Here is a 19,256-nt window from a genome sequence, read left to right as displayed (position 1 = left end):
CCTACAAATATACTCTCTATAACATTTTTGTGATTCCTTTTTAAAACGTTCTCTATATAAAGAAAAAATTTCATAGTCTGACCTATTTCCATACTTCTTCCATCTAATCCACGCCTGATTTTTATTTTTGAAAATATGTATTAAAGAAGATGTAAACCAAGGCGGAAAGCGAGACGATTTTGTGAATTTAACTGGAACATGTTTTTTTATTAACCCATAAATAACTTCATAAAAACTATTAACGGCAGATTCAGCCGATTTATCTTTAAATAAATCATCCCAATCTACTTTAGACAATTCTTCATTTATTAATGAATAATTAGCGCCTTTAAAGAAATAATAAGTTTTAATTTTAGAAGGTATACACTTTAAATTAAAGTTGACAGGGACAAGAAAGTAAAAAGGTGGATGGTATTCGTCTACCGGAATAAGAGAGACTGGCGCAGGCAACAATTTACAGTCTACTATATTAGTTAAAACAAGGTCTAATAATTTGTTATTTTTATTTCTTACAGTGTTCAACTGAATACAGTTCATTTCAGTACTAAAGGATGCCAGTTTTTTGTCTATTAAAGTAGATCTACTTGTAAGAACTGGTTGTAGATGTAGTCCATTAGAATGCCAGTCAAGTGTAGATGAATTGTAATCACCAACTATGCAGTATGTTTGGATGTTACGTTCATATACTATATGTTCAATGTATTCTGTGTATGAGGAGTATATATCTACATGCTGATTTGGTGGAATGTAAACAGCGCTCAGTAGGCTAGTAATACCGCCGCATAAGCGTATCTCCAGCAACACGAAGTCAATAATAGGTGCTGGCGATGGGCATACGGCAACCGGGAGCGGTAAGCAGGGTAGCACGGCGAGCCCACGCAGCACAGCTACGAGCACCCCACCGCCGTCTTTTCGCCCCGTTGATATTCGATCCCTATCACAACGGTATAAACAATAGCGGCTATCAATAAATTCACTATCGAGAATGTCAGCATGTAGCCAGGTTTCAGTCAATATTATAATATCGTAATTATGCAATAAAATATTCATGTGTAACGTGTGCAATTTTGTCCTTAAGCCTCGACAATTTTGATAATAAATAGACAAACAATTATTCATATTTTTCCTTTAAACGATAAAAAAAGGTATATATCTATCTATATATATATTACTATTATTTATTTTCGAATAATATATATACTTTAGAGTACCTGATACACACATTAAATTATAATAGGCGTAAGTATAAAAATTGGCAAAAATGACAATGCAGCTGGTAAAAGATTTCATAATGATAATATAATTTATACTATGTTTATATATTAAATTTATATAACGAACACCATTGACTGCATTAATGATACATTCAAAGGTATTATTTAATTTTGACCACATCATGTAACGTACGGATTGCCAAGACAGGTGAGTTGTCACTCTTACGTAATAAAATAACACTATTTTTAACCCACACGTATTTATAGTTTTGAATTTTTGCCTTTTGACGACATTCACGAAACAATAATTTATTTTTCACTGTTAAATGTTCATTTACATAGATTTTGTGTACTGAACCAGACACCGATAGCTGTTCAGAGTTGAGTCCTTTTTTGAGACGGCATGCAGCAAGTACATTATCACGCAAAATTTTTGTGGTGAATTTCACTATAATATTTTTGGGACGGGTATCCTCCCGTGAGGCGTGGGGCACTCGATGTATAGATACGATGTCACTTGATAATATTTTTTGATTTATTGCGGCACCAAGATTAGTTGTGATTGCCAAAAGATTTTCGTTACGCCGTTCTGGTACGTTGGATATTTCTATGTTGCATTCTCTCGCCTGTTGTTCCATGTGACCAATTTTAAATTCTAATGTTTTTATTAATTCCGGTAACTCTTATTTCTATTTTAAACTCAATGTATTTTGTTTTTGGAATATATTTTTGGAGAGTTTGTAATTAAAATGGTATTTACATCTTAAAAATTAGTTTTTGTTTCTAAATAGTAATCTAAGTTTTGTTGTCACCAGAGACAGGGAGATGTCACCGCGAAGAAGATCAATTGGCAAGAGCACCGAGTTGAAAAGTAAGTTTGGTAACAAATAACCATATGAACATTGTAAAAATTATGCCACTACACATAATATGTAAAGACATCTTAAAACCATCAAGATGGAAGTCGTAATATGTTTAAGTATTTGTATATTATATTATAAAGAGGAAACATTTGTTTTTTAATATTTGCTTTATAATGTAATATATAATATATTTTGTAATGGATAAACTTAAAAACTAATCTACCGATTTTAAAAATGTTTCACCTATAGAAAGCTACATTATCAATGAGTAACATTATATTATTTTCGAAAAGTCTATTTATCTGTGTAAACCTGGGTTGGATCACTAGTTATGTATATAATTGTTATCAAAATCTAAAGTAGTTTTGTAGATTGATGTCATAACTTGTTTACATTTTCCGACTACATTATATATTTCGCTAGTTTGAGTATGACGTTACCAAGTTATTTTTTGCGTTTGTTATAATTGAGGAGTTAATTTTTTTTTATTTAATTTTGTACAGAATTATGATATTTTAATTATAGACAGCATTTAATATTAAATCTTCAAGTTATAAATGTCATTATATCTATAAGTAAGTAAAATGAATAAGCCCTGGAACAATATTATAAAAATGTTTACCTATTAGTAGGTAACGATTAGTCGTTTAACAAAAATATTTGTATAAAAATACTATAGTACCCGAATATTATACTTGGCCACAATTGCAAATTAAATATATTTGAACTTTAGCATAAATATTCTAATCCTCATAACCAACAAATCTGTCATATTGTTTCTAAAGTTTAAGAAAAAGTTAAGCTGTTATTATAAATGTTGAGAAGTTACATTATCTTTCATATTTTAGCTTAATATGAAGTCATGTCTAGAGAAACAAATTAAGTTTACCTAAAATGAATCTATTATTAAAAATACATATATTTATATATAACACCTTGGTTTCAGGACCATCTCAGTTGATGACAGAGATACAAAGTGGCAGAGCAACTCCGCAAGCACCTGTCTATGCAACAATAAGACCACCAATTGTAACACAAAACCGACCAGCATCAACAGTAGGATCATCACTTAATTCCATACCGACGGCTCTCACTTCTACAACTTTAGTAAAATCGGTTACAACTAATGAAGAACCACTCAAATTCCATCCAACTAATCCTTTTTATACTACATTACCTTCTAATTATACCAGTGCTTCCAAACTGCCATTACCAAATAATAGAGCATATTTCTCCGGAGTAGATAGGAGTAAAGTAGATGAAAATTTATCTTCATATAATGACATCAATTCAGATTTGAAATCGTCATCAGTTTTTAATATTGAATATAATTCAGGTCCTAGTAGTCTTCCGCAAGGAAATATTAATGACCTAAAATTTACAAATGGTTACGATTCAAGTAAGGTACAATATACGAATAATGAGAGAAACGATTTTCTTAACAATGGTTCAACAAATCAGTATCATGATAAAAGTCTTCCAAATCCTATGAAAGGCGAAGGGTTTAATCCTTTTGAATCAAAAAGAAATAGTGATCCATTTGAAAAATATTTAAGAAAAGAAAATAAAAAGTGTGAATACGAATTCACTTTGCCTAATTCTCAGAGTGAGACCAACTTTCAAAAGAAAGAAGAAATCAAAAAACATACTATCACGGAACACAAAATTAGTGAAACTGAAGAAGTGAAAACTATTAAAAAGATAATACTCAATGGTTCTAACAATCATTGTCAAGATACTGTCGATAGTAAACATATTTCTTCAGAGAATAATGAAAGAAACGAATCTAAGTTACAGCATATTTTAAATAAAGAAAAAGAGAGCAAAACAAATGAATATTTACCAACTACGTCACGCCAAGAAAATAATTGTTATAATAGCTTTGACAAGAAGAAGTACGACGATGGCAATTGCAGTACATATTCATCGACATTTGAAGATTTTTACAGCAGTTCTCAAACAGGTGAGTTTATTTTATTTTTAATTTATTTTATTTAGCTTTTCAGTAAAAATAGATGGTTGCATTCTAGGTTGTTGCATATATTCCAAGTTTCAATTCTTAATTAAAATAGCTGAAAATTGCATTTATTTATTTAGGTATTTTTTATACTTTAATACATTATCTAAATAGTATAAATGGTGGACTTATGAATTATGACATTATCTACCAGTTAATCTTATACAGGAATAATAGAAAATATAATGACGGTGCAACGTGATAAGCAAATAAATAGAAGAACAAAAATATTAATAATATATATAATGTATCTATTACTGTTAATATTATATATACCTGTTTCCTTTTTTTGGAAATCATGACAGTAATATGTTGAAAAAATATAACTAAAGAGCACTTCCCACTCCTTATTTTCTGGTTAGTCGATTAGAATTATTTTTTAAATTATAAATTTATAATATTCTCTGCTGCTGAAGGCATTTAGATGGTTACAAAATGTTTTAACTTATTTCGTCGAGAAGAAAGTGCATATTCCTTTTTAAAAGGCAACATTGCAATTTGCAATATAATTTCTCAGATGTTGTTTATGGACGGTGATAATCATTTACCATCAGGTAAGCCGCATGCTCGTTTGTCCCTTTATCATAAAAAAAATAGGTAAATAAATATTGTATAATATTAGTTTCACCCTTATATTGGTTCATTTATAGTCGCTAAGTAGAACATAATTACTCGTAATTTTCAGCGAAGACGTATAATTGGGAACAGAAAGGGTGGGTAGTGGGTCGTTGTCGTTAAGAGGAGAGTGCCGATTCGAAGCTGATTTATATCAAAGATTTTACTTCGTCACGTTTCACACGTGCGTAACTCATAAAATAAATTGTTAAACTTGCTGTCTTAATATAAGAAATAGTAAATCGAATGTTATAACATAAAGAATGGGAAAGACGTACCAAAATTATTTACAAAATAAAAATATATAAAAATATAAAATGTTCACTTATTCAGAAGTTGGTATAATTTTATCTTTAATAGAGGTAGGTCTGATATAAGTTTTAATACAAGAGTATGTATACCTTATCTATTGCAAAAAAAAAACACTATGAAAGTAATCAAGTTCAAGTAGAATATCGAAATTATTACCAAAAAAATACTTAAAAATTTTGCATTTTCTGCTTTTTGAAATCGGTTGAAAAGCTAAAATAATTTAAGTATGCGATCCTAGTTTCATCGTCGATAGAACTTGAAACTAAATAGATGAAGTACACGCTGTCAAGTTAATTACTTAATCTAAATTAATATAAAAACTTCTAAAGGGTGTATCTATCTATTTTTTAATCAAAATATCGATAAAGAACAGTGTTCATTAAAAAACTGACGTTCGTTGATAGAATTCAGTAAGTTTTAGTGACTTGCATCATTACAGCAACTCTCGGAAACTTCACTTACTTTAAAGTCGGAAGAAGTGACTAAGTCGGTACGCGAGTGTTTCAGACTTGTTTAAAGAGTCGTTGGGGTGGTTGAGAGGTTCGTACATACTCTTCTGAATGCAGATTTTTAGTTCTTTCGTTTAACCATTGCATGAAATATATTTACAACTATTGATACATATTAATTCATAAGAAAATATTAATTTTGTAGGCAATTCGGAGATAGATAATTTTAAAATTGTATTTTGTATATTTCAGACATTAAAAAAAAGTTGATATGGGAGCGCCTTTTTTTCATTATTGAGCAGAGAGAAAATTGATTGCGTTTAAGTATTTTGCTATTTAAAAATAACAGGCGTTTTAAAACACCACTTTTACATATGAACTAAATATTATATTTTATTCATGTATAGTAAAAGGTATTGATTCTAATTTGTGATAACTATCCTGCATACAATATTTTATATTATAATACTAGCGACCCGCCCTGGTTTTACACAAGTGCAATGTAGACACTAATGTGCGGCCGCTAGCACTCAGGACGGACGTTTGTATATATTAAATCTCTGGTATCTTCTAAAATACTCATTTTAATGATATGCTGTAAAAGTCAAATTTAATGTACAATAAATACACAATATAATATAATTAAAATGAATTATATTACAAATATATTATACCTTTCGCGTCCCAATAATATATACCTTTGTTTATGTGTAATATATTCTATGGAGCATTTACTATAAAAGTAATTGAGCAAAATGCCAGCAGTTTACCCTGTAATGCTACACCAGAGATTAACCTAATTATATCTGTAACAGCCTTGATTGTGTTTAATAGTTTTTAAGAAGAGAAATGTAACGGAAATTGACCTCCTCTGAGGATATCTATTTTATCCGCGTCGGAGCAGAAAATAATCTTCACTGGCATAATTACTTTTTCGACTCTTTATTCCTTTTATTTTTTTTTTTTTCCATTTGGATATTTAGTATAGTTGCGTTGTGATATATACGTAGAACTAAGAAGTTTAAAATAAAGCGGTAAAGAAGTGTCATTTTTTAAAAATCAAGTAATTTAGCTACATTAAAAAATAATTGAAATTATTAATTCATTGATTATAAATCTAATTTAATGTAAAGAAACATCTTAAACAATAAAGAGAATATTAATCCACTTAATTTACTACCTATTAGCAAGTCATTTGACAGACGTGATGTTACACAAAAACAAATGGATAGCATTCAATTTATTAATTTATTTTTATTCTAGCTTTAACCCCGAATTCGTAAACAGGATTAACTAGGATTAGCATTTGTCTTTCTTACAAATAGACAGACAAAGGATGCACAAATTTTATGACAAACAAACTTTCAGATTTATAATATTATATTAGTGAGGGTTTTATGCATTATGGTGTTAGCATGTAAAGAGAAATGAGTGCCAAAAGTTAACAAGTTTTTATTCTCTTCTTTTATCAACTGCACTTTTATAGTACATGTTACTTCAGGATATTTTTCACAAGATATTTGTTGAGTCCTGCTTTATATCCTGCTTTATAATACAATCTTATCTTACTAACCTTACTAAATATAATAAAAATCTTGCTAGATGATATCTGTACATGGGAGATATTTAAGAAAAATAAGTATAATGGGTCTTAATACGATCGACAAATATATGTATTTTTTGAAATTTGGTCTGTTACTATGTTTGTTCCGCCATCACTTAAAAAGTACTGCACCAAAATAGATAGAATGTTCAAAGTTGCGTTTCTGAAGATTTAACTAATAATTGTGTGTATGTTTCGTCTTGATACGCTATTTAGTAGTAATCTATTTCATTGGTTTTCAAAATCTACGCATACGGAAATGTGCGCGTTAGTATTATATAAAATTGTCAAGACTATATACTAGGTAAGAGTTTAGAAGTAACAAAATTTAATACTGTTCAAAATTTTATTTTATTTCGTAGACTCACAATAAACAATTCGTGCCAAATTTTTATTTCATTATTCCGTAAACTGTTATCTTTGTAGGAATTTAATATGATTGAAATAATTAGACAACAAACGATGAATTATGACAAAGTTTACAAGAAGAAATAAATATTTAATATTTTATTCATTATGTTATTGTGTTGTATACCAATTGTATTTAGGTACTGCTAAGAAGTAATAATTGTTATAAACTTTATAAAAACCATTATCTTCGATGACATAAGTGGCAGTTGTTTCAATAGTCTTTATTCATGTTTAATGACTACGCAACAAAAGTGCCCAAGTCATTGTGTATAGCGAGCTGTCCATCAATTACTCGCCTTGGAGTAATGAGACAGCCAAGGTCCCACGGGCTTGCCCTTAGGAGTGGCGTTACGGTCTACAGGCGATCTGGTTAAAGCTTCCCGTTTCTTAATCAGTACGTCGCTGACAACGTTCTTCAAGACTTCATTGTGAATAGTCGTGTTTGTGCATTGAAATTAAACTACCTTAGATCGTATCGTTATAAGTTCTATTCAAAAGGATATGGTTTTTGTGACTTCAAAATGAACTCACCCTGTTTCGCAAGTAGCCCGTATATATTCCATCCAGTCTCTGACTCGTCTGCAACGGAAACTGACGATAGTGAGGGTTCAGGCCGCGAGAAGACAGTCAGCGGCGGACAACGAACGAGAAAATATAGCGATCCGAAACGAAGAACAATAACCAAAGTCAGCAAGAAGATATTAAAAGCTATTGAAAAACTAACTTGTAATATAAAGAAATATAAGAAGACTAAGAAGGTTGTTGAACCTACACCATTAAAAAAGGGTTAGTAATGATACTTATTATGTTCGTATTGATGTAATTACGTATTGAGATTTAGGTCATAGAATTTAGGACACCTACAATAGCATAGACAACTCTAAGTCAATTGAGAAGGTTAATTCTTGTAGCTTTTATTGATGCGTAGGTAGATTTAGTCTAGATATTTATTTAGAACTGAAGCCAGCATTACAATTTCTAATCATTAATATCTATTAATAAATAAAAATTATAATTATGTATAACTTTTAGGGAGTGCAGGTAATCTTATACTATAAAAGTATATCTCAATTGGAAAAAGAACTCCCTTGAGCTATCTGCATACATTAACCCACATTACCATCGTAGCTTTCCTTTCGTTTTATCTTTTTGTTAATACCAATATCACAAAGAGTGCAATCCATGAAAGTATATTCCTAAGGGGTTAAAGATCCTCAATTGTAGGCTTGGAAATTTCAAAATTCATATTCAGGCTTTTAATATATACAAATAAGAGTAGTAATTTTTTATCAGGAATTTGAGAGCTACTAAATAAGTAAAGTATTCCTGGAAAATCATCCCTTAAGGGCTTGAAATCAAGGGTGAAATTTGTATGGGAGCTTCATTATTTTTTAAACAAATAAGAAATTTTGTGTACCGTATTGGTTCCCCGCAGAATAAAAACTTTTGTATTCATGAGTAGGTATGTTTGTTTGTATCGGTATATATGTATGTTGTTTAGGAAGAAGATACAAACTCTGCTTATATTGGGACTAAACGGTGCTATGTGATATACTCATATTTATAGTAAATAATTTTACTTACCTTCCTAGGCGATTCTGTTTTAATAATTTTCTGAAAAAAATATCCAATATTGTTCCCTTATATGTTTGCGCCTATGCTTTGGTTTATTGCATGCATGCATTATAATGAACATTAACTATCCTTATGATATGTTCGTTAAATAATATAGTTTTGGGATTAAATAAGATCCTACAAATCACAGAATATCCTTACAAATCCTTAGTAATATTATTAATGTGAAAGTGAATTGGTTTGTCTCTTTCTACTTCTTAGCGCCTCAAAGGCTAAATCAATTATTATAAAATTTGAAGAACAGTAAATAGACAGCCTATTTAAATTGAGAAGATAAATTAACATCCCATACACATATATGGGAGTATATTGTCAGTCAAAAGTGGGGAGTCAGGGTTCACTTAGAGCAGTGATCGTAAAGTACACGTACGAGACTAGTTTAGTTTCAAGCAATAAGTGTGGGATTTCGAAGGGAGCATCGTAAACTGCCTGCTGTAAATGAGGGTCTCCGGGAGGTCCCGCGTTATTAGGAGGAATATTTTTTGCAGAGAACGTACATAGAAATAGGCACTGACATTTGTGTGACGACCATATATATTTTTTTGTGATACGATTCTACTTTACTTGTGAAATATAGATGAAAATATAACAGAGGTTCTGTTGCGAAGTTTAATATTTTTTTTTTTACATTTAATTTTGTTAATATGAAGTAACTTACATTTTAAAAGATACTTTATATTATTATAAAAATAAACTTAATATAATTAATGGAACAAATATGAATGTCTTTTCAAATCAATATAAATATAAGGTCTTCTCCCATACTAGTCCTGCTTGAATTTTTCCTGGTTATGTGATAATAAGTGTTAGTTATTTTCACATTTATTATAAATATATATTAATATATTAATAGAATTGTAAATTTAGGTTTTTCTTATAGTTTTTTTTTTTTATAGTAAAAATGCTCTATCTATCTATATACAGTATATTTTTAACTTCTCATCAATAAAGTATTGGGTATAAAATATAAATATAAATAAATTTCAAATTGTGATGAAAGATTTACGAGCAAGTATTACGAGTATATTAAATTTTTAATAACTATTTGTTACTCGTATCTTTTATTTTTACAATATGTTGTCTCACAATCGTGAATGTGTACAAATATTATGAATAGGTTCGCTGAATTTGTAGTTTGGACAGGCTAGCCAGTCCTTGATCTTCACAAAATTATGATAAAAAGGCCTTTCAATCTCGTCGAGATTTTTTTAGGATATAATGTTTTTTCTTTTGACATATAAAGGTTCACAAAATATGTTGTTTTGTGTAAATTAGGTATAAGTAGACATCGGGTTCAATTTTTAGTCGTGTAAATTATTTAACTCGAAAATTGGGTCGGGTCAGTTCGGAGAATTCCGAGTTGTAATGCCAGGTGTTCGTTACCTGGTTTTTGAAGAGTTGTAAGCAATTTCACAAAATAAAATGGATCTCAAATGGACTGTATTTTAGCAAGTACTAATAGTACACTGAAATCCTACTTTAATTCTATTGTTTCTAAATCTGTATCCTTCTTTAAATGTCTCTAGTTCTACCGTGCCTCGCTTTTATCGACTTTTTTTTATTTCAAATTAAATGTCTGTCGTTTGTCTGCGCGTTTACCGCAAAAAAGACGCCGTTTGTCGTATCTCCTCACTTTCAGGGCACTTCCCTTGATAAAAAGTCGAGTCTAGGAATTCTGGGCGTTGATATATCTTGCGACGTCCAGTTTTGCGGTCATCTGGAGGAGAAGGCTAAGATAGCTTCCAAGAAGTTAGTGCTCAATAGGGTGAGACGATATTTCATGCCAGAACACCGCCTGAAATTATATAAAGCCCAAGTCACCGCATATGGAATACTGTTCTCACCTGTGGGCTACCAACTTTCCGTTAGACCGCATCAAAGTCGGGCGGCTCGAAATAGTCAACGCCTTACTGTCCGATCCACTTGCGCAGAGATGTTGCATCTCTGTGCATCTTCTAAATTTATCATGGGGAGTTTCTGAGGAATTGTTCGGATTGATACCTGCTGCTGATTTTCACCACCGTACAACCCGCCACAAACTTTCATACGAGTGGCGGTCTTCCACTTTTTTTCTTCCACGCACAACCATTCTTTGGAATTTCCAAGCATTAAATGACAACATAACCTTCAAGAAAAGAGTACATTCCTTTTTAAAAGGCCGGCAGCACACCTGCAATGCCGCTGGTGTTGTGGGTGATCAAAGCTCTTGTCAGGTGAGCATGCTGTTTGCCCCCTGTGTTGTAAATTAATCACATATGTTAATCATTGTCCGAATCGTATCGCTTATTTATAATATTTTTATTTAATTTGAATTCTAAGTTTTCACCTACCATATTTAGCAGTTTACGATGTATCTACATCGTAAACTGAACAATCAAGTAATTGTAATATCACGACAGGACCGTAGCTAGGACCCATGTTAAAGGTAGGGCAAAAAGTTTTTTTGGCAGGGCGGAAGACATAATTAAATGACTTCAAAAAAGCAAATCTGTCTAGTTTTCGTGGGGCCTTTCATTTTTAGGTAGGGCATTGTGCTTTTTAAGGTAGGACATTGCCCCTCAATGCCCCCCGCCCCCCAGCTATTGCGGCTAATGCTACGGCCATGTATCACAATTTTATGATGAAGATATTAATCTGAATAGGCATTTAGGATATGACATGCCCATTATAAGTATATTTTAAGGTGGGAACTTGTATGTTATATTAATTCAGGAAAGTGCTGTAATTTCAAAATTATATTATATTTATCCTATATTAAATAAACTATGAAAGAAGCTTTAATTTATGACATTTTATGGTATATGTTATGAATGATTTGTTGAAATCAAAACTTATTTATAATTATGTAAAATTGTAAACAAAAGTTACTAAAATATTTTGAGGATAAATATACAATATGTACCTAAACATTTCCGTGAATGATCAGAAGCACGCATTCGTTACACTATAGGCGGCTATTTATTTGTGCCGGGTCAATGCACTTGCACTATGTTGCATAGTATATTCTTCTGGAGTTCGTACGTGGGTTTACTTTAAACACCATATCGTTCAGTGTGCACTCAAATCACTTTGAATTAAGTAAGGAATACGAAATTGATTGAAGATTGTGTTCACACAATACACTATTCTACATTTTGGTCTTTATGATACATTCAGTTACATTTACTATAAAAATTTGAAAAGTATAAAGATGTTCAGTTGTAAAAAGAGATTTGTTCCATTTCATTTAGATGGAAGTTAATATGTCTATTAGAGTATTGTAACAGCCGTTAACTGTCTACTGCTGAACATCTGCCCCCCTTTTCTTATAAAGCAGGGTTTTGTCAGCAGTTGTCATGCTTGGTAGGTGAGTTGACAAGCGCAGTTAGGCTTTGGTTATGTTTTAAGAGAGATGTTGCTTCGCCGTTCCTCGATTAAGTTCCCTTAGTCGCCTCTTACAACACCCATAGGAAAGGAAGGGGTGTGACATTCCATACCGGAACCACACAGCAATATAATATAATATTATTTATCAAAATATTTAAAAACCACCCCGCAAAGGAGATGGCGTGAAGATAGATAGATAAATATTTGTAGATGTTATATCAAATGTGTATTGTGCCATATTTTCTAGGTCATGATCGTTCACGCTAGTACTAAAATAAAACGATGACATCTAATTACGTATTACGTAGAATAGTGGCTAGACATCTTCTGTGAAATTGTGATATTATAAGGTAGATTCATTTCTAACTTTAATCTTTACATTAAAAATCTATTGAATTAATTTTTATTTAGTATATATAGATTCCGGTTTAGTTTTTTTACTCTTACGTCCAATAGGCCGTCTTATATATAAACAGTTGTGAAAATTCTAAAAACTCTATGTAACAGATACAGAAAATTTTATTTATCCAATGATAGCTTTAATTTTATAAATTTTATAAATGAATAATTAAAATTATTTTTTTTATTATTTTACGTGAAATTAGCGGCCCGTCCCAGCTTCGCAAAGGTGGACATTTTTATAACATTTTACATTTTTATCTGTACCTACCTAGCTACCTATTTCATAGTTGTGCTCGCCCCCACCTGCCCTTCTTCCGCACCGCTAAAATAGGTACGAATAACATGTACAACGCGACAGCGTTATTTTTTCTATTTCTATGAATTATTAAATTCGTAATATCTATTGAATGAAATAGCCGATTTGAATAATATGTTTAAAAATATAAACACAAAGCAATAATTATCGCTGACAATTTGCTTTAATCGAAGCGCGTTCAAAATGAAATGACCGCATGAATGACATAACAACATGCTTGTACTTTTAACATTGGAAAAAGTTTCAATTTGACAGTACAATCCCCATCTTAAAAAAAGTTTGAATTTGATACAAAAATCCCCATTATCAAATAATCCGCCATTTATTGAAATCATTTGTTACAAAAAAATGTGATAAATAAAGAACCGCTCGACCGATTTTGTGCAAACTTCACATAAACCATCTACTAAATAGTCCGAACAAAGCCTAAACATTTGGTTTGAATAGGTGAGCCCGTTCTTGAGTTCTAAAAAATTTAATTAATTTTGATATATATATAGATTTACAACTTTAATTCTCACAATAAGCACGTAATTAACGCCTGAATTACATGGTAGGTTTGTTTTATTTAAATTTCATATAAAATCTCATCTAACTTACTAGTACTTAATTTAATTTTTAAATGACTAATATATTTTTTAGTATATATTAGTTATGTTTTTATAACTATATTGCTGTCTATGTAAGTATATCGAATTTGACACAATTATTGTCATTCATATAATTCTTATACAACAACCGTAACCAACTTTATGTCAGATCAGTTACACCACCGGATATACAACAATGCATTTACACTACACTGTACTATATACAAACAAAACGTAGAGGGTGCGCCTACGCATTACATCTGACAGCCAGAGTTCCGTCCTTTTTATTGGTTCTCTATTGGTCGAACGATTTCCTCGCTCCAATGAAAATGTACACATATGGACGGACAATTGTGTTCTTGCTTAACTATACCTATTGATGATTTTTCCCGCGCAATAATTCGACCAATTTAACTAGAATATTCTACGCAATACAGATCGCTTGATTGTTTATTGAGTGTTTGAATTTAGCAAGGGTCATTCAATATTGGCCATCAGAATAGTGAATGAAAGCGACCGAAAGGAGCCTTCCCACGCAAATTGAATTGTTGTGATGCAATCCAATCTAGTTAAAGTATTTGATTCTATTGGACTATCGGATGACATGTCAATGCGTGGTTAAAATTTATAACCAAAATAAATAGGTCAGCAATCACAGAGCGGTATTGAACCCTTAAGTCTAAGGCAACACTATGCCTCCCTTTGTGTGTTCTACCGCTTGTATAACGGATTGTGTTCTGAGGGATTGTTCGAAACGGTACTAACGGTAGTTACCTTTTATCATCGCACCACTCATCATCTATACGGAATTCATCCTCACATGCTAGAACTTATGTGGTCGCGTACAGTGCGGTTTCAGAGATGTTTTCTTCTGCAAATGCTCAGGCTGTGGAATGAGCTCCCTGCCGAGGTTTTCCCTAGAGGCTACAATATGGGGTTCTGAAAAAAAGGTTGTATAAAGATTCCTTCAGGGTCAACAACACGCACATTACACCCCTAGTGTTGCAAACAGTCACTGTAGACTATGGACGCTCCATATTCTACAATGCCCGTTTACCAACAGACGGGATGTATGCCTATTTGCCATCTTCGTGGTATCAAAAAAGTTAACAACGACAAAATTTTAAACTCATGTACATGATGTACTTTGGGAAATATATTTTATAGCTGCCAAGGAAATTTTTTTCTATGTTTAAAATATAGGTATTTGGTTATTATTTTAAATGTAAATATGAATGGCGTTATGGTGAAACTATTATACAGTTTGAATGAAAGCCAAAAAGCGCAGCTGGCATAAATTCGAAATTCATTGTTATCTCGAGCAGTATGTATACATTCTAGGTATACGTATATAAACGAGAGTTAGATTTATAAGAAAGAGAATGAGAGTTGAATAAACTCGATAGAAGTGTATTAAGTATCGCGAACAATCTGCGAAATAAATATTGCAATCCTAACGGGAGTGCGAGAATAAATTTGTTTAAAAAATTACTATGTAAAAATAGGAAAAACTCCAGATAAAATAATGATAATACTATACGATGGTGAATGGAACAATACTCTAGGGGGATATCGACTGACTTATCATGATTCGATGAATCGTATTGGTACAGTCTGAGAGAAAAGTCAGGATATTAGACTAATTATATTTTTCATTCATATGATTAGTAATCACTGGAATAATTATGGTAGTAGACAGAGCACTCTTGGTTTGAGGTGTTTATAAGTAAAATTGCGTTTACCCTACTTTTTATTTGTCTTTAGTCCTGAGATAAAAATAGAACTAATTAATTAGTTTTACATGAAAAGTCATAGAAAAAGTAGACCTACACACACAATGTAATTTTAATTGTAATTATCATGTATTTTATGTAATAGATAATAATTAATTTACTTAGATTAACTAAGTTAAAGATAATTTATAAATTCATAATTTATTATAAGTTAATACTTATGAATATGACTTAAATATGACGACAACGAGCGAGAAAATATTGCATACATTAATTTGCTATATTAATTTTAACTGAGAAGTCGGAGTAAATAAGATTGCCTAAAATTATTTGGAAGGCAAAGGAAATTATATTTGCATAGTACATGCAAAATTATAATTTATTATCATATACGAGTACCTATTAATGTATATATTTACACTCACTTATTACTACTTATGCTTAATTTTTATTATAACTTAAATCTAAACATAATAATTGATATAAATTAATTTACAGATATCAGTTTTCGATATAATATATATTTTAAAAAATCTTGATACAGTAGGTATTCGTAAGTCATTCCTGACTAGTCCTAAACTGTTTGAAGTTAGAAAAGAACGTCGATAAGAGCTATAAAATTAATTTATAAAAAAGCCTATTCTTTACTCCTCAAAGGCCCTTTAATGAATAGCTGAAAATAATTCTGGATATATCCAGAATGTGTAGCATTTTACTTGCGCAAGTAAATACTTTGGCATTCATCCTTGCAAACAAACGGGACTTTTCTACGTAGAATTTAATCGCAACTTTTCCACAACAATACAATTTGCTTGATTAAAAACTCTTTTCAATGGCTTCACTTTGTCTACAACATAACAGTTCTTGTTGTATAATGATTTTTTAAATGTTTTGTTAATTTATTTCAGGGCATGACCTTTTTACATTTATTAGGTCTGATTCGATTCTGATAAGTATAATAACATGGTGAGAATAAAATTAATCTATACCTATATAATCTATTTAATTTATCAGAGAGAGACTTTGTACAAAAGACGTTTATTTGGGTAAAGCATTTGTGTTTACATGATTGTCGGTTTGAAGGGTGGGATATGGTGTGAATTTACAGGGTACAGAGGAATAACACCTGAGACCCCAGGAATGGCAACGCATGGGGGTATCATACCCCCCAAACCGAAACAATATACTTTGTTATGTCCATGGTACTGCTCATGTCTATAGGCGACAGTTACCATTTTCCATCAGGTGGACCGTTAGCTTGTTTGCCATTCTAAGTTGTATAAAAAAAACATACCCATAATAAAACTCTAAATAGACTTTTTTGAACACAGATATGCAAATGCTACTAGAAAGATTCTGATCTATTTAGTCCTTGACTGAAAATATTCCCATGAGGAAATAAAAAAAAATCACTGATCACCGACGTCGCGAGAAAAGCAAAACAGATAGTCAACTTGTCTAAGTCTTATACAATGAAGACTGTAAACATTGGATACGGCATTTTACTGTAATATTAATAGAACACGTATTTCAATTTTCTTAATAACATATCCCTTAATATAATGATACTAATAGACAATTAATAAACAGGCAGCGTGACAAATGATTTCACCGTTACCTATTTCACTAGTTCTACTTTTGGGTCGGTTAATAGAACTCAGTTGAATGGAGCTATGACACGTATCAGGTTGATGGATGGTTCAAACTCAACTTATTTGGTCACACAATTAAGCTGACAATCCGGCACACCTTGCCTTTGTACAATATATTGTATGTCAATCACAGCGCACGCACTGAGTTGTGCATCACCGCAAAGTGGTTTTCAGACATTTAAGGTCGAACCTATCAATAAATAAGAATAGAGAAATAAAATACTATTTATATTAATAAATACAGAACGATTATACTTTTATATACACGGACTTCGATTATGTATTACTCAACAAAATATCAGGACATCGTTTATTTGTGTGTTAAACTTGTTTTATATTATATTATCACATTGTGCCTAATTGAGTAAACTCATATTTACGTATATGTGTACATTACGTCATCGAACATCATTGTACATTGTACACATATTAGGTATTGTAGGAGATAAACTACCAGAGCCACAATTTTATTCTCTTGGACATAAAATCTGATCTCGAAATGCCTAGAATAATATTTCCGACGTGTTCTTGAATAATCAGGATGGATAAACTTCCCACTCAAGGACGTGTCTTTTGCAACGAGCAAAGCTAATCTGTTCATTGAATGTTTTATCAAGGAATAAAATAAATATTTACTAATATTTTACAATCATATATATATATATATATAACATAGTCCAGAAGACATTATTATGAAAGGTGGCAGAGCAATAGAGAAACAAATGAATACGTAAATATATAAAAAAATACAGGAGACAGTGTCAACGGTGCACTTCTCTTAATATATAATAAGCAAAAAAGCCTTGCCATAAGAAGTTTTGAAGCGAATCGTCGATATGGCAGAAGAAGCATAAAAGTACGATTAATGCTGTAGAGAGGAGAACTCTGAGACGTATGTGTGGGATAACATTAAAAGATATAGTGAGGAATAGTGTGATTAAAGAGAATCGTGGACTGAAAGACGACGTAATACAAAGTTCGAAAGGGGAATATTACGTTGGTTTGATCATTTCAAGGGGATGGATGAAAGAATAATTAAAAACGAGATTTGTCGAGCAGGAATGAATATACATTGGTAAGGGCTATCCTGGCGAAAGTAATCTGGTTGAATTAAACCGTTTAGCCATTGTTTCTGCCTATCCTAATGGGGAGGAGGCATGATAGATATGTTAGTTTGTATAAAAAAAATACTTTTTATATTTAACATTACATATTCATTAATTTCTCGAATTCTCTATCAAAAAAATTAATATATTTTTTTTTATCACATGTACAAGAAATGTTTGGTATAAAAGGCGAACTTAATGCTATACTCGTATTATATATTAATAAACATTTATATTCATTTATTCACTATTAATTTGTAAGAATGTATTCACAATAAAAATATTAGGAGGATGTTGTTAAATATTATTATTACGATTTTTTCTATACGATTCGTTAGTGAATATATAAACTAGATCAAAACACAAGTCAAATAAAATAATAATGACACTGAATTTCAGACACAATTAGGTAGGTATTACATAAATAAAATAACGTTAATAAAATTAGTCAAAAGTAAGGACGTTAAAATCTTTTATTATGTATTAAAAAAAAAATTAAAATTAATATGTTCATTGTTCAATCTTTGAGTTTTGATACAATAATATTAAAAATGAGTAAATTTCTAATTCCTGTATTTAATTTCATTACAGACACACAATATATAATAATAATAAAGTTTATATTTAGTATAGAACTCTAACAAATTTAATTGTTAACTTCGACGTATGTCTGCATTGCATTGCATGCAGAACCCTAATATTACATACAGCCATCACATAATCCTTATCGTGCGATGCATAAAGTTCAAATTCGTTCATTTATTAAACGAATTCCGAATGGGCCCAGGATGTCGCATTCGGTGTTTAGTTCAGCGTGTCGTAATCATATACAAAGCGGGTATTTTATTGTGATTTACATACAGAAAGTGTCCATTGTGGGTGCGCGCCCTGTCACAGTTGCCCTCCGGCCTCGAGTGTCGTCGCCGACACTGGTCCGTATTCCAAACTAGTATAGATACGTCGCGAATGGTG

At 31.2% G+C, this 19,256-nt stretch overlaps 3 protein-coding genes across 4 annotated transcripts in view; 2 read left to right on the top strand and 1 right to left on the bottom strand.

Annotated features, from left to right (window-relative positions):
• Nucleotides 1–1,375: 1,375 nt before the first annotated feature.
• Nucleotides 1,376–2,918, bottom strand: LOC128200306 (uncharacterized). The gene is made up of 2 exons (XM_052893371.1): nt 2,907–2,918; nt 1,376–1,894 (listed from the first exon to the last, which is right to left on the bottom strand). Exons 1-2 carry the CDS (start codon nt 2,916–2,918, stop codon nt 1,376–1,378), a joined length of 531 nt encoding a protein of 176 aa, XP_052749331.1.
• A 119-nt stretch (nt 2,919–3,037) lies between these two features.
• On the top strand, nt 3,038–5,784 carry LOC128200305 (myb-like protein F). Its single transcript, XM_052893370.1, has 2 exons — nt 3,038–4,040; nt 5,723–5,784. The coding sequence occupies exons 1-2, from the start codon at nt 3,038–3,040 to the stop codon at nt 5,782–5,784; spliced, it is 1,065 nt and encodes a 354-aa protein (XP_052749330.1).
• Nucleotides 5,785–7,897: 2,113 nt separating this feature from the next.
• LOC113515622 (uncharacterized) overlaps nt 7,898–19,256 on the top strand; it is a 122,528-nt gene continuing 111,169 nt past the window's right edge. The window contains exon 1 of one of the 2 annotated variants that reach the window (XM_052893332.1): nt 7,898–8,270. In XM_052893332.1, coding sequence (XP_052749292.1) covers nt 8,006–8,270 — 265 coding nt within the window. In that variant the 5' untranslated portion in view covers nt 7,898–8,005. The remainder of the gene's footprint in view (nt 8,271–19,256) is intronic. The other variant, XM_052893333.1, reaches the window with a different exon arrangement.

Source organism: Galleria mellonella, unplaced genomic scaffold (assembly GCF_026898425.1).
Source record: "Galleria mellonella isolate WM207_F2 unplaced genomic scaffold, CSIRO_AGI_GalMel_v1 utg173, whole genome shotgun sequence".
Lineage (NCBI taxonomy): Eukaryota > Metazoa > Arthropoda > Insecta > Lepidoptera > Pyralidae > Galleria > Galleria mellonella.
The sequence above is the reverse complement of the archived record's forward strand: the minus strand, read 5'-3'. Positions and strand labels throughout refer to the sequence as shown.

Excerpts from the sequence above, each read along its gene's own strand:
- LOC128200305 (XM_052893370.1), top strand. The coding sequence starts at position 3,038 with ATGACAGAGATACAAAGTGGCAGAGCAACTCCGCAAGCACCTGTCTAT. Across the intron at positions 4,041-5,722 it reads TTACAGCAGTTCTCAAACAG|ACATTAAAAAAAAGTTGATA; the intron begins GTGAGTTTATTT and ends TGTATATTTCAG.